At 44.0% G+C, this 16,447-nt stretch overlaps 1 protein-coding gene across 1 annotated transcript in view; it reads left to right on the top strand.

Annotated features, from left to right (window-relative positions):
* Positions 1 to 15,974, top strand: part of LOC142748955 (histone H3-like centromeric protein A) — a 46,387-nt gene extending 30,413 nt beyond the window's left edge. The window contains exons 2-5 of the mRNA XM_075856403.1: positions 12,949 to 13,047; positions 14,765 to 14,901; positions 14,970 to 15,047; positions 15,350 to 15,974. Coding sequence (XP_075712518.1) covers positions 12,963 to 13,047; positions 14,765 to 14,901; positions 14,970 to 15,047; positions 15,350 to 15,484 — 435 coding nt within the window. The 5' untranslated portion in view covers positions 12,949 to 12,962 and the 3' untranslated portion in view covers positions 15,485 to 15,974. The remainder of the gene's footprint in view (positions 1 to 12,948; positions 13,048 to 14,764; positions 14,902 to 14,969; positions 15,048 to 15,349) is intronic.
* The last annotated feature ends 473 nt before the right edge of the window (positions 15,975 to 16,447 follow it).

The following is a 16,447-nucleotide window of genomic DNA, read 5'->3' as shown; positions in this document are numbered from 1 at the left end:
GTACTCCGCCCAGTTTACATATACCCTGATGTACTCCGACCAGCTTACATATACAATTATGTACTCCGCCCAGCTTACATATACAATGATGTACTCCACACAGCTTACATATGCCCTGATGTACTCCGCCCAGCTTACATATACCCTGATGTACTCCGCACAGCTTACATATACCCTGATGTACTCCTCACAGCTTGCATATAGCCTGATGTACCCGCACATATTACATATACCCTGATGTACTCTGCCCAACTTACATATACCCTGATGTACTCCTCACAGCTTGCATATAGCCTGATGTACCCGCACATATTACATATACCCTGATGTACTCTGACCAGCTTACATATACCCTGATGTACTCCGCACAGCTTACATATACCCTGATGTACTCCGCCCAGCTTACATATACCCTGATGTACTTCTCACAGCTTGCATATAGCCTGATGTACCCGCACATATTACATATACCCTGATGTACCCGCACATATTACATATACCCTGATGTACTCCGAGCATATTACATATACCCTGATGTACTCCACACAGCTTACATATACCCTGATGTACTCCGCCCAGTTTACATATATCCTGATGCACTCCACCCAGCTAACATATACCCTGATGTACTCCGCACAGCTTACATATATCCTGATGCGCTCCACCCAGCTAACATATACCCTGATGTACTCCGCACAGCTTACATATACCCTGATGTACTCCACAGTTTACATATACCCTGATGTACTCCGCCCAGCTTACATATACCCTGATGTACTCCGCACAGCTTACATATAGCCTGATGTACTCCACAGTTTACATATACCCTGATGTACTCCACAGATTACATATACCCTGATGTACTACGCACAGCTTACATATATCCTGATGTACTCCGCGCATATACCCTGATGTACTCTGCATAGCTCACATATGCCCTGATGTACTCCGCACAGTTTACATATACCCTGATGTACTCCGCCCAGCTTACATATACCCTGATGTAGTCCGCACAGCTTACATATACCCTGATGTACTCTGCCCAGTTCACATATGCCCCCACATTATAAGCTGAAATAACACTAATACAACAAGCAAAATCTGCGCTTCAAAAGCCAAATGGTGGTCCAACTGAGCCTGGCAGTGTACCCAAACAGCAATTTATGACCACATATGGTGTATTCTGGAGAACCCGCTTAACAATTTATGGGATGTGTGTCTACGGTGGTACAAGCTGGGCACAACACATTGGGCACTGAAATGGCATATTTGTGGAAAAAAGCAATTTTCAATCTGCAACATCTATTGTTTACTCATTTTTGCAAAACACTTGTGCGGTCAAAATGCTCACTACACCCCTAGATCAATTCTTTGAGGAATCTAGTTTCCAAAATGGGGTAATTTTTCATGGGGGGTACCACTGTACTGGTACTATAGCTCAATGCAACATGGTGTCAAAAAACGAATCTTATAAAATCTCCACTCCAAATACTAAATGGCGTTCCTTCCCTTTAGAGCCTTTCTGTGTGTCCAAATAGCAGTTTATGACCACGTGTGGGGTATTTCCCTACTCGGAAGAAGTTGCTTTACAAATGTTACGGTGCTTTTTCTCCTTTATTTGTTGAGAAAATGAAACATTTTTAACTAATGATGCGTCTTATTTGAAAATAATGTCATTTTTCATTTTCACTGCCCATTTCTAATAAAATATATGAGACACCTGTGGGGTGCTGAAAAAATAAAAAAGTTAGAGCTCTTTGAATGCGACTATAGAAAAACGAATAAAATAGCTTAGTCATTAGGGCCTACAATGGGATGGTCACTAAGGGGTTAAAGAGACTCTGTCACCACATTATAAGTGCCCTATCTCCTACATAAGGAGATGGGCGCTGTAATGTAGGTCACAGTAATGTTTTTTATTTAAAAAAACGATCTTTATTCAGAAGTGTCGGGATTCTGAGTACACATGACTTCCAGGCTGGATGGTCATGTTTATTCATTATCAGGACACTAGTAATGTTAGGGCTTGTGTATGAGGCTGCACATAGCGATATATCTATATCGCTAGTGCAGTGTAAATGAATGGAGAGGAGTGCATGATGCTGATTGGTCAGCGTCATGCACTACTCTGTACAACACCCACTTGGTCGAAAGTAAAAGTACGCCCACTTGGGCATTACGAAAGCTCATTAGCATAAACTTAAATCGCTCCTAACTTTGTGAAAAAAGATCGTTTTTTTTAAAATAAAAAGCATTACTGTCACCTACATTACAGCGCCGATCTCCTTATATAGGAGATAGGGCACTTATAATGTGGTGACAGAGCCTCTTTAACGTCAGTTAGCACAATATAAATACATTTACAGTAGCTCCCCCTAGTGGCGACTGCCGGTAGCTTTCCACTGAAGTGTAGTAACCAGGACATGAGTCTAAGGCTATGTTCACACGGAGTTTTTTGCAGGAGGAATATCTGCCTCAAAATTCCGTTTGGAAGTTTGAGGCACATTTTCCTCTCCCTGCACGCCGATTTTCGCTGCGTTTTTCGCCCGCGGCCATTGAGCGCCGAGGGCATAATACACAGCGAAATACGCTTTCTCTGCCTCCCATTGAAGTCAATGGGAGGTCAGAGGCGTAAATGCCCGAAGATAGGGCATGTCGCTTCTTTTTCCCGCGAGGCAGTTTTACTGCTCGCGGGAAAAAGACGCTGACGCCTCCCATTGAAATCAATGGGAGGCATTTTAGGGCAGTTTTTGACGAGTTTTGCAGCGCGGTTTCCGCGTAAAAAAAACTCGTCAAAAAACTCAGTGTGAACTTAGCCTAAAATGTTCTTTACACAGGACGATTATCGGGCAGACAAGTATTCATATAACGCTCGTTGCTGATAATTGCGCTGTGTAAAAAGGGCAGCGATCCGCAGATGAACGAGCAAACACCCAATCATGTGCTGGTCGTATCGTTTTAACCCCTTCCCGCACCTTGACGTTAATGAACGTCAATGTGTGCAGTAACTTCGCGCACCTTGACGTTCACTAGCGTCAGTGCTTTGACAGTTAACCGCCGCGCGGAGCTACACCGCAGCGGCGGTTAACTGTGCAGGGTGTAAGCCCTGCTCTCCCTGTTGCCGATCAGCGGCCTGTCGCCGCTGAAATCGGCAATTAACCCCTTCGATGTGGTGGTCGATTGCGATCAACACATTGAAGAGGTTTACAGCGGATCGGCAGCCCGCCACATGCATTTGCGGGGGCTGGCGATCCTTCTCACGGCAACCAGAGGCCAGACAATGACCTCCGGGTTGCCATGTACGGAAGCCTCGGAGGAACAGCCTCCGGCCGGTCCTCCGATGCTTCCTGTCAGTGTGACAGTTACGTCACAATGTCAGTTAGAACACATTACACTACGTTCTAGCAGCGATCAAAGCTGCAAGTCTAAGTGTCCCCTAGTGGGACAAGTAAAAAAAAGATAATAAAAATGTTTTGAAAAAGTGTAAAAATAAAAGTTAGAAGTGACATAAACAAAGAATGCTTTTTTTCCTATAATAAGTCTTTTATTATAGGAAAAAAATTAACACGATAAAAAAAGTACACATATTTGGTATCACCGCGTTCGTAACGACCCCAACTATAAAACTGTAATATTATTTTTCCCGCACGGTGAACACCGCGAAAAAAATAAACGAAAAACCGTGCCCGAATCACAATTTTTTGGTTACCAACCCTCCCAAAATATACAATAAAAAGTGATCAAAAAGTCGCATGTACGCCAAAATGGTACCAATACAAACTACATCCCGTCCCGCAAAAAACAAGCCCTTACACCGCATTTTTGACTGAAAAATAAAAGTGTTATCGCTCTCAGAATACGGTGACACAAAAAATAATTTATTTTATAAATAAGTGATTTTATTGCGCAAACGCTGCAAAACATCAAAAAATTATATACATATGGTATCGCCGTAATCGTACCGACCCGCAGTATAAAATATAATGGTAATTTATAGCCCAGGGTGAAAGCCATTAAAAAAAAGAATAAAAAACAGTGTCAGAATTGATGGTTTTTGGTCACCTTGCTTGCCAAAAAATGTAATAAAACGTGATCAAAAAAATTTCTGGTACCCCAAAATGGCAACAATGAAAACTACAGATTGCCCCGCAAAGAATATGACTGGGTTCACACGACCTATATTCAGACGTAAACGAGGCGTATTATGCCTCGTTTTACGTCTGAAAATAGGGCTACAATACGTCGGCAAACATCTGCCCATTCATTTGAATGGGTTTGCCGACATACTGTGCAGACGACCTGTAATTTACGCGTCGTCGTTTGACAGCTGTCAAACGACGACGCGTAAATGGACTGCCTCGGCAAAGAAGTGCAGGACACTTCTTTGCCACGTAATTTGAGCTGTTCTTCATTGTACTCAATGAAGCACAGCTCAAGATTTACGAGCGTCTCAGACGCCTCGCAAAATGCGAGGAGGAGCATTTACGTGTGAAACGAGGCAGCTGTTTTCTCTTGATAACAGTCTGTTTTTTCACACGTAAATGACAGCTAGCGTGTGCACATACCCTAAACCCTCATACAGCTCTGGTGGAAAAAATATAAAACCGTTCTGGCACTCAGAATATGGCGATGCAAAATGTGCAGAGTGTTCCAAAAGCGGATAAGATCGGGCGCCTTTTATCAGTGCGACACTGACCACATAACTATGGATTATTATGTATTTACTGCATTATTATACCCTCTTATTATAACCTGATGTACCCCGCACAGATAACATGTACCCTGATGTATTCCGCACAGATTACATATGCCCCCACATTATAAACTGAAACACCAGTAAAACCCCAAACAGAACAACTACCAAGCTACATCTGCGCCCCAAAAGCCAAATGCCGCTCCCTCCCTTCTGAGCCCTGCAGCGTGCCTAAACACCAGTTTACGCCCATAGATATGGCATCGCCATACCCAGGAGAACCCGCTTAATATTTTATGAGGTATTCGTCTTCAGTGGCACAAACTGGGCATAACATGTAGTGCACTAAAATGGCATATGAGTGGAAAATTGTAATTTTCACTCTGTACCATCCGCTGCACATTAACTCCTGCGCACACCACGACATAGCATGTCTTAGTGTGGGGGGTGATGTATGGAGCGTCTCACGTGAAAAATAAAGCATTTAAAACAGCAAAATCACTGTTTTTTGGTCACCTTGGCTCTACCTAAAAATGGAATCAAAAGTGCTCAAAAAGTTGTATATACCAAAAAGTGGTACCAATAAAAACGACCGCTCGTCCCTCAATAAATAAGCCCTCATACCGCTCTATTGACTGAAAAATAAAAAGTTGTGGCTCTTGGAACGCGGGGAGGAAAAAACTAAGAAGGAAAATAAAAAAATGGATCAGTCCAGAAAGGGTTAATTACTTTCTAATGAAAAACCGTTTATGACCACACGTGGGGTATTGCCGTACTCGGGAGAAATTGCTTTACAAATGTTGGGCAGCTTTTTCCCCCTTTATCCTTTGTGAAATTGAAAAAATGCAACATTTTAGTGGAAGAAATGTTGATATTCATTTTCACGGCCTAATTCTAATAAATCCTGCAAAAGACGTGTGGGGTCTAAATGCCCACTATATCCCTAGATAGATTCTTTAAGTGGTTCTAATTTCCACTTTTGGGGGGTTTCCACTGTTTTGGTCCCTCGGGGGCTTTGCAAATGCGACATGGCACCCAAAAACCATTTCAGCTAAATTTGAGCTCCAAAAGCTAAATAGCGCTCCTTCCCTTCTAAGCCTTACTGTGGGTCCAGAAAGCAGTTTATTACAACATATGGCATATTTCCGTAATCGGGAGAAATTGTTTTACAAATGTTGGGGTGCTTTTTCTCCTTTATTCCTTGTAAAAATTAAAAATGGCTACCTTTTTTCAGAAAAAAAGTCGATTTTTACCTTTACAGAATAATTCCAATGAATTCAGCAAAACAACCGTGGGGTCAAACTGCTAACTTTACCCCTAGAAAAATTCCTTGATGAGTGTAGTTTCCAAAATGGGGTCACTTTCCGGGGTTTCCACTATTTTGTTCCCTCCAGTGCATTTCAAACGCAATACGGCACTGAAAACTATTCCAGCAAAATCAGAATTTCAAAATCCAAATGGTGCTCCTTCCCTTCTAAGTCCTGCTGTGGGTCCAAACAGCAGTTTATTACCACATATGGGGTATTGCTATAATCAGGAGAAATTGCTTTACATATGTTGGGGTGGTTTTTCTCTTTTATTCCTTGAAAAAATTAACAATTTCTACGTTTTTTCAGAAAAAAAGTAGATTTTCATCTTCACAAACTAATTCAAATAAATTTAGCAAAAAATCTGTGGGTTCAAAATGCTAACTATACCCCTAGATAAATTCCCTGAGGGGTGTAGTTTCCAAAATGAGGTCACTTTTGGGGGTCTTTATTGTTTTGGCCCCACAAGACCTCTTCAAACCTGACATGGTACCTAAAATATATGCTAAAAAAAGGAGGCCCCAAAATCCACTAGGTGCTCCTTTGCTTCTGAGTCCTGTATTTCAGTAAATTAGCGCACTAGGGCCACATGTGGGGTATTTCTAAAAACTGCAGAATCTGGGCAATAAATAATAAGTTACATTTCTTGGGTAAAACCTTCTGTGGTATAGAAAAAAATTTATTACAAATGAATTTTGTAAAAAAAAAATGAAATTTATAACTTTCACCTCTACTTTGCTTTAATTCCTGTGAAACGCCTAAAGGGTTAATACACTTTCTGAATGCTGTTTTGAATACTTTGAGGGGTGCAGTTTTCAAAATGGGGTGATTTATGGGGACTTTCTAATATATAAGGCCCTCAAAGCCACTTCAGAACTGAACTGGTCCTTGGATAGGTAAAAGCATTACGGAGTTATTACCACATAAAGTGACACATGTCAGATTTGAAAAATCGGCTTCGTCCTGAAGGCCAAAACAGGCTCAGTCCTGAAGGGGTTAAAAAAGTGAAATATTATTGTTGTCAGCAGCGCATCTCCCTGTGTAAACAGAGAAACGCGCTGCCGACATGATAATAACGTATGGGGACGAGCGATCGGAGTAACGACCGCTCGCCCTCATCCATAGCTCCGTGTTATCCATAGCTCCGTGTCAACCATAGCTCCGTGTGACCGGAGCAAACGAGCGGATATGTCATAAATGTCAGGTAGATTGGGGTCCCACCTCTGGGACCCGCATTCACTACTATGGGAGTTACGGAAACAGATCAGACAAAGCCGGAGGTGGGACCCTCATCTATCTGACATCCTATGGATACTTCATAAATGTGTCTGATGGGAAGACCCCTTTAATGAGTATATCAGTAATAGTATAACTAGCAAGTACCAGCCGCTACCCCTCCCCCTCATTGCAACACCAAGTAAGGCCCCATGCACACGACCGTATTTTCATCTATCCCGAAATACTGTCCATATTGCATCGGTATATACGGATCCGTAAAAAAAAAGAGGGAGGATGCAAATGATGTCATCAGCATGTTGCATAGCAACGCTTCCGTAAATACGGTCAGCGTACGGATGCGTATCCATAGCCGGCCGTATTTACGGAAGCGCCCATAGACTTCTATAAGAGAGTCCCTGCTGTAATTACTGATGAAAAATACGGTCGCGTGCGTGGGGCATAAGAAACTGCAGCTGCATCCCCCTCCTCCCTGTTTACAGTGTTTCACTAGATAGAACTTGCACGATCAACGATGTATCCAGTGAGTCGGTGCTCATTTACACGAGCCGACGCACGCTGTACGGTGATGAGCGATGGTTAATACGATGGTCCGTGCTCGTACAGTTTACGTATTGTCGGCAGCACATCCCCTGTTTGTACGCAGTGGACAACGACGATTTTTTTGGGACGCATAAAAGATGTGATCAGCTGACCAATCAGTGCAGTTTATCGTCTGATCGTCGCTGCCTGATCGAAAACAAGCGCTCGTATGATTATCGGCATTGGTAAAGGGGTCTTAATGTCAATAAAAGTTTTTTTTTTAATATCACAACGTTTCTAAGCATTTTCTATAGAACTTGATAGAAACCCATCGAGCCTAAAATAGACCCATCCTGGAACCCAGGGGTATAAACAGGCTTTTCTTTATAGCCCGAGGTTTTGATGACGTCATTGAGACCGCGCGGTGATCGTGTATTATAATTATTATAGATTGTGGGAGATGAAACATCAGGATATAGTTTTGTTGGCTTTAGCGATGGTTTGAACATTTTGTGTACTTCTTCTATTAGCCACAAGGGGGCGATACATAACCTGGAAGAACGCAGTGCGGGATCCTTTTGGTTTTTATTGGCTTTTATATTGTGGGGCTATTATATAATCTATACCAGTGGTTCCCAACCAGGGTGCCGAGAGCTGTTCAGGGGTGCCGCGGCTCATCCACGGCAAAAAAAAAAAATTACATTTTTTTATTTTTTATTTTTTTCTACAAGCTCCGCCCCCGACGTTGTAGCAGACGTGACGCGCGGACGTCCGTTACAAGCACCGCCCACCGCTTCCCACTAGAAGCCTGACGGAGGGAGAGGAGCCGTTAACACTGGGCAGGGTAAGTGGTTTTTTTCTTTACTTTCTTAGCAGTTGTGTGAGAAATGGAGCCAGGGGAATGTGGGTAGTTGTAGTTCTCTCCTCTTATACCTCCTCACTGTAATGTCCTCTGATATCCCATAATAACGTCCTGGACATGCTGGGAGTTGTAGTCCTCTCCTCTTATACCTCCTCACTGTAATGTCCTCTGATATCCCATAATAACGTCCTGGACATGCTGGGAGTTGTAGTAATCTCCTCTTAGACCTCCTCCCTGTAATATCCTCTGATATCCCATAATAACAGCCTGGACATGCTGGGAGTTGTAGTTCTCTCCTCTTATACCTCCTCACTGTAATGTCCTCTGATATCCCATAATAACGTCCTGGACATTCTGGGAGTTGTAGTTCTCTCCTCTTATACCTCCTCCCTGTAATGTCCTCTGATATCCCATAATAACGTCCTGGACATGCTGGGAGTTGTAGTTCTCTCCTCTTATACCTCCTCACTGTAATGTCCTCTGATATCCCATAATAACCTCCTGGACATGCTGGGAGTTGTAGTTCTCTCCTCTTATACCTCCTCACTGTAATGTCCTCTGATATCCCATAACAGCCTGGACATGCTGGGAGTTGTAGTCCCCTCTTATACCTCCTCCCTGTAATGTCCTCTGATATCCCATAATAACATCCTGGACATGCTGGGAGTTGTAGTCTTCTCCTCTTGTACCTCCTCCCTGTAATGTCCTCTGATATCCCATAATAACAGCCTGGACATGCTGGGAGTTGTAGTTCTCTCCTCTTATACCTCCTCATTGTAATGTCCTCTGATATCCCATAATAACAGCCTGGACATGCTGGGAGTTGTAGTTCTCTCCTCTTATACCTCCTCCCTGTAATGTCCTCTGATATCCCATAATAACGTCCTGGACATGCTGGGAGTTGTAGTCCTCTCCTCTTATACCTCCTCCCTGTAATGTCCTCTGATATCCCATAATAACGTCCTGGATATGCTGGGAGTTGTAGTAATCTCCTCTTATATCTCCTCCCTGTAATGTCCTCTGATATCCCATAATAACAGCCTGGGCATGCTGGGAGTTATAGTTCTCTCTTATATCTCCTCACTGTAATGTCCTCTGATATCCCATAATAACGTCCTGGACATGCTGGGAGTTGTAGTCTTCTCCTCTTATACCTCCTCCCTGTAATGTCCTCTGATTTCCCACAATAACGTCCTGGACATGCTGGGAGTTGTAGTCCTCTCCTCTTATACCTCCTCCCTGTAATGTCCTCTGATATCCCATAATAACCTCCTGGACATGCTGGGAGTTGTAGTCCTTTCCTCTTATACCTCCTAACTGTAATGTCCTCAGATATCCCATAATAACAGTCTGGGCATGCTGGGAGTTGTAGTCCTCTCCTCTTATACCTTCTTCTCCTGTAATGTCCTCTGATATCCCATAATAACGTCCTGGACATGCTGGTAGTTGTAGTTCCCTCCTCTTATACCTCCTCCCTGTAATGTCCTCTGATATCCCATAATAACAGCCTGGACATGCTGGGAGTTGTAGTCCTCCTCTTATACCGCCTCCCTGTAATGTCCTCTGATATCCCATAATAACAGCCTGGACATGCTAGGAGTTGTAGTTCTCTCCTCTTATACCTCCTCACTGTAATGTCCTCTGATATCCCATAATAACAGTGTGGATATGCTGGGAGTTGTAGTCCTCTCCTCTTATACCTCCTCCCTGTAATGTCCTCTGATATCCCATAATAACAGCCTTGACATGCTAGGAGTTGTAGTTCTCTCCTCTTATACCTCCTCACTGTATTGTCCTCTGATATCCCATAATAACAGTCTGGACATGCTGGGAGTTGTAGTTCTCTCTTATACCTCCTCTCTATAATGTCCTCTGATATCACGCAACAGTCTGGGCATGCTGGGAGTTGTAGTTCTTATACCTCCTTATTTATTCCTTCCCCAGGGGTAAGCACACTTTCTGTCTGTGATGGTCCCTTTACTGGAGGGGCAGATGGTTATTTTATCGGGGGGCGGGGGGACTGAGGCTGATGGTGGCTTTACTGAGGGGTCATTATAATGTGAGTGGGGGGCTGACGGTCATTACTGGGAGTGGGGGGGCTGACGGTCATTACTGGGAGTGGGGGGCTGACGGTCATTACTGTGAGTGGGGGGCTGACGGTCATTACTGTGAGTGGGGGGCTGACGGTCATTACTGTGAGTGGGGGGCTGACGGTCATTACTGTGAGTGGGGGGCTGACGGTCATTACTGTGAGTGGGGGGCTGACGGTCATTACTGGGAGTGGGGGGCAGACGGTCATTACTGTGAGTGGGGGGCTGACGGTCGTTACTGTGAGTGGGGGGCTGACGGTCGTTATTGTGAGTGGGGGGCTGACGGTCATTACTGGGAGTGGGGGGCTGATGGTCTTCAAGTGGTTTCCGCCTCTGACCTCTGGTGCTTTTTTGTCTGCGGTTTTTGCATTCGCTTCAACGGCTTAAAAAAAATGTGGGCAAAAAAAGTCAAACAATGCTGTCAATTCAAAATCTGCCTCAAAATTCGTAAATGAATTTGGAGGCAGACTTTTAGTTTCTGCCTTACAAAAAAACGTTGTGTGAACATAACCTAAGAGTGTAGTGCTTGTTTTTCGACATTTTTTGTCGTTTTGTAAACAATTTTTGGTAGGGGTGCCCTGAGAATTATTTTTTTTCCCTGGGGTGCCTCGAGCCTGAAAAGGTTGGGAAACTCTGATGTATACAGTCGTCCTGGTGTATCTGGCAGTTTTCTAGAGTTCAGTGTATAATCATTGATAGATACGGTGACGCTGACATCACGCCGGGCAGCACGTGCGTCCTCATGAATTATACAGGATACAGACAATATTATTAAAGAGGAGCCGTCACTTCTCCTGACGTGTCTGTAAGGCTCTGTTCACACGCAGTGAGCAAAAACTTCTGAAAATACGGAGCTGTTTTATGGCGAAAACAGCTCCTGAGTTTCAGATGTTTTTTTAACCACTCGCGTTTTTCGCTGCGTTTTTTAAAGCCGTTTTTGGAACTGTTTTCACGAGTCTATGAGAAAACGGCTCCAAAAACGTCCCAAAAAGTGTCCTGCACTTCTTTTGACGAGCCGTCATTTTACGCGCCGTATTTTGACAGCGACACGTAAAATTAAGGCTCGTGCGAACAGAACATCGTAATTCCCATTGAAAGCAATGGGCAGATGTTTGTAGGCGTATTAGGGGCGTTTTTTCAGCCGTAATTCGAGGCGTAAAACGCCCGAAATAGGTCTGAAACCACTGCGTGTGAACATACCCTTATAGTAAATACCTGTATTCCCCATGAAATAACTATTCTGGAGCGTATTTTCTCAGATCTCTGGCTTGTGCCGTTCCTCTGTTGTTCCTCCTAGAAATTTATGTATTAATAGATAACTTTGTGTTGCCATTCTCCTCATCAAAGGTCGTGTCCCTACAGTCTCTCTGTCAGCACTGATTGGACGTTGTCAGTTTGTGTAGGGACACACCCCCAACTGGTAACACACAGCTGTCAATTCTTACATTTCCAGGAGGAATAACAGAGAAACGGCACAAAGCAGAGAGTCCTAAGAAAAGTTGCGCACTCGACTGAATGTTTCTTCTCCTCGTCTATCGTGTGTGTTGATTTTATACATTTTCGCTGCTGCGTGTCTAGAGATCATATGGATTATTAGATGTTTTATTTCTGTATATTTGTACTGCATTGTTGCAGCTCATCGTCCTCCAGCTGCGGCCTTTCATTTCCATGACGACTGCTCCACTTTTCCTTTGCTCCAGTTTTAAATTTCCCACCTTTGTCTGGATTACGGATTCTCTGTAAGGTTATGTGCACACGACCTATTTTCAGGCGTTTTACGCCTCGAATCACGCCTGAAAAGACGGCTCCATTACGTCTGCAAACCTCTGCCCATTGCTTGCGGGATCTGCTGCGGGTAGCTCTACTGTTGCCGCATTATTAAATAGATCATTGATGTCGCTGTTCTGGTAATTGATGTCACGAGGATCTATTGTATTCATTGATGCAGCGTGCGTTAATTACTGACATCCGGCAATCTCATATCTTCACCGTCAATGTCATCACTTTCTTGTCACTTGCATTGGTGGCATCAGTCAGTATATACGTATATAAGTCTAGCGCTCTGTGGCGACTTGGATGCAGTAAAATCGACCTTCCCGACTCCTGAATGTTTTGGTATTGGGGGGGGGGGGAGTTGTGGGGAATGATAAAACCGCTCCGTTTATCCTACGTCACCTGTGATTCTGCTGAATTGTCACCATCTCTTATCCGCTTAACTGATTGTATGTCTCTCAGCAGCGTTTTACATCATCATGAAACCACCCCAGAAAAGCTCGTCCCGCAGGAAGTTGGCGCAGCCACAGAAGAAACCTGCAGCTCCTCCTCAATCTCCGCCAAGTAAGAGAAAGTTGCACCTTGATCATCTTATCACTCTCATTATATATTTTATTTTAAAAATGAATTCCAGATAACCTCGGGTCGTGTAATACTAGATTGTAATCCGTTTCTCAGCTTTATATCTTAGAGGGTTCGTTTCTATGCATGTAAAAATCTGTTACATACAGAAATTTCTGTAGCACAAGGCCGCCACTAGGGGGAGCAAACTGAGGACTGATTTATATAGGCACAACAGGAGCTGTATGCATGTGCACAATCGTCTCCCCCTAGTGGTGGTTGCAGGAAGCACGTTACTATATGGCTCTGGGAAGGGAATCTGAGAACACAGCTCACACCCATGAAGATATATTATGAAATGAGGGATCTAAGAATTTCCAACCTGCAGTCCGACCGCTCTATTCATTCCCTATGGGATCGACGGAAATAGTCAAGTTTGACTGCTCCTTGCCCAATTATGCAGTCTGCCGTGAGCGGCTCCGCGCAGGCAGCCGCGATGTGACGTCAATTTCTGAGCCTTTTTTCTACTCCGTTTATGCAGCGTGTGGATGAGACGTGTTTTATCTCATCCACTTTGCTGCTACTGTATTATGCTGCCGATTTTTCCGCATTATAATACAGGTATACGCCGTATTTACGCAATGTGTGAACTGACTCTAACCCCTCCACCCACTCCCCCCCCCCCCCGCCAGTCAGCGCAAACATGTTCTTGCATCAAACCGGTCCTCGGTGCAAAATAGGTTGGGGACCACTGCCATAGAGAATGACTTGAGTGACCACCACTCTGGGACCCGTACTCTTGTTAACAACCCGCAGCGATCCGGCATTTATCACCTATCTTGTGGATAGGTGAAAAATTCTTTTCGTGGTACAACCCCTTTAATCCGGTATCAATGGGACTTGATGGACCCCAAATTATCAGTCATAGAAAAGTATCTAAAATGTGAACGTCCACATTTATATCCTTTTTAGGTCCAACATTCTGTGCTGATTAATTTCTTAATGTCGTTTTACAGCAGTTGGAGCACAGATTTCTGAAACAGAGCTCTAAATCTCCTGCGTAGACAGTTACATGGTATAATTTTGTCTCCCTGCAGCCACCACTAGAGGGAGCTCACTGCATACTGTTTTGTTACCAAGTTCAATGTACAACCATATACAATGAGCTCCCTCTAGTGGTGGCTGCAGGTAGCATGTTATGTTTTAAATCTGTTTACCTAATGTTCCTTGGGGGACATTAAGGTAATAGGCCATGTTCACACAGGGCAGATACGCGGCGTAAAAGTACACAGCGTATTGGCCCTGCGCACCGGAGGTAATTCTGGCTGAAAAAGTGCAGTTTTTCGGCTGGAATGTCCATAGTAGGTAGAGAAAAAAAAAAAAAAAAAAAACCCCATACTTACCCGTAGCCATGGTGACGTGTCCCTCTGATGTTCTGCAGCAGTCATATGGGATGAGACATCATCCCTGGAGGCCTTGTTGAACGCAGGAGCAGATAGATCTGGGTAAGTTTGGCGGGTTTTTTTCCGCTGCGTCTGGATGAGATTTTTTTGAATCTCCTCCACTCCTCTGCTTCTGTATTACACTGTGGAGTTTCCCCAATGAAATCCATTGCAGAAAATCCGCCGTGTTTACCCTACGTGTGACCCCGGCCAGACAGTGAATTTCCATGTAGCGGGAGATTCATTTTCAGCTATGATTATGGATTTCTTTCTTACAGGTAGTGGGGAAACAAGTCACAGACCGAGCACGCAACGAAGAAGACGCTACCGCCCAGGAGCCCGTGCGCTGATGGAAATAAGAAAGTACCAAAAATCAACAAATCTGCTCATTCAGAAAGCCCCGTTTTTCCGCCTGGTGAGTGGATGTGTCCTCTGCGGCTGCTCCTCTTTATTGTCGGTGATATTCCCCTTTTATTCTTGCAGGTGAGAGAGATCTGCCTGAAGTATTCCCGCGGCGTGTTTTACTACTGGCAAAGCACCGCACTTATGGCGCTACAAGAGGTCAGTATCTGATACAATGCACTGTCCATGTAACGCATGGGTCAACCAGAGAGGGAGCTGCTCTTTGCAGTGGTTCACTACTCAGCCCCCGCCCCCTCTAACACATCCATATGCCCTAGCGGGATATTTGCATAGGGGTTGTGAAGCATTGTGGGAGTTCCAGAGGCCAGACCCCCCCCCCCACCATCACTCTAGCTATCAGCTCATAAAAGTGAAATCTGCTCAGTCCTTCGAGCTGTGTAGTAAATTATACCGGGAGTGCTGTCACTTTAAGAGGGACTAATGCTCTTCTGTATCCACAGTCAGCTGAGGCCTTCCTCGTGCGTCTCTTTGAAGATTCTTACCTCTGCAGTCACCAGGCCAACAGGGTCACTCTCTTTGTGAAGGACATGCAGCTCGCACGGAGAATCCGAGGCATCCCGTATGGACTGGGATAACGCTGCCGTTTTATCTCTCAAGATTTGATGAAGAATGATCACGTGTAAATAGTTTTATATTAATGGAGAAAATCTATTGGGAAATACAAGTTTTACCATTGCATAAAAGATCCAGTTTGGAAGAGTAAACCGGCTTTAGCGCCCCCTCCTGACACTGGTTACAGTGGAGGTTTTTTCTTTGATTTATCTGTTCATGGGAAAGTTGTTACAACCAATATGGCTGCCACTGCAGTTTGCAGGGTGGTAGTGCAGTAGTTTTTCTGTCCAGCTATGTAATGGGTTGTAGGGGTCCAGGATGTAGCACAGAAAATGACCACAAGGCGGCACTGCTGGACAAAACCGCTAACAAAGACGCTGGACACAACCGCTAATGAACCCTCTGATCTGGCCGACCTTCTAATTGTTCTGCTGAGTTTGTGATCCGCTTCCTGTTTTTATTCTGTGAAGATTTGTTAATTTTTTCAAATAAAAAAAAAAATGTATATTATAACTTTGATCTTCATCATTTTAGACTAATCTTCATAAGGACTTGGATATGATCAATGACTCCAGCTCCGCTGTACTTCAATACTCTTGCTCTGTCCCACCTCCATTCTTTACACTGCAGCTATGCTTGTTCAGAGTGTTTGCAGCATTTGTGGGTTGGGTCCAGAATTATTTGGGCAGTGACACAATCTTCATGATTTGGGTTTTGCTGCCACCACATTGGATTTGAAATGAAACAACTGAGATGCAATTGAAGTTTAGACTTTCAGGTTTATTTCAAGGGGTTAAACAAAAATCTCCTGTGAAAAGTTTAGGAATTGCCACAACCTCCTCATTTCAGGGGCTCAAAAGTGATTGGACAAATTAACATTACCATAAATGTTTTTTTTAATACTTTGTAGAGAATCCTTTGCAGGCAATGACGGCCTGAAGTCTGGAACCCATGGACATCACCACACGCTGGGTTTCCTCCTTTGT

This window comes from Rhinoderma darwinii, chromosome 3, assembly GCF_050947455.1.
Source record: "Rhinoderma darwinii isolate aRhiDar2 chromosome 3, aRhiDar2.hap1, whole genome shotgun sequence".
NCBI classification, from domain to species: Eukaryota; Metazoa; Chordata; class Amphibia; order Anura; family Rhinodermatidae; genus Rhinoderma; species Rhinoderma darwinii.
Note: the sequence above shows the minus strand (reverse complement) of the source record. Positions and strands in the feature narration are given on the sequence as shown.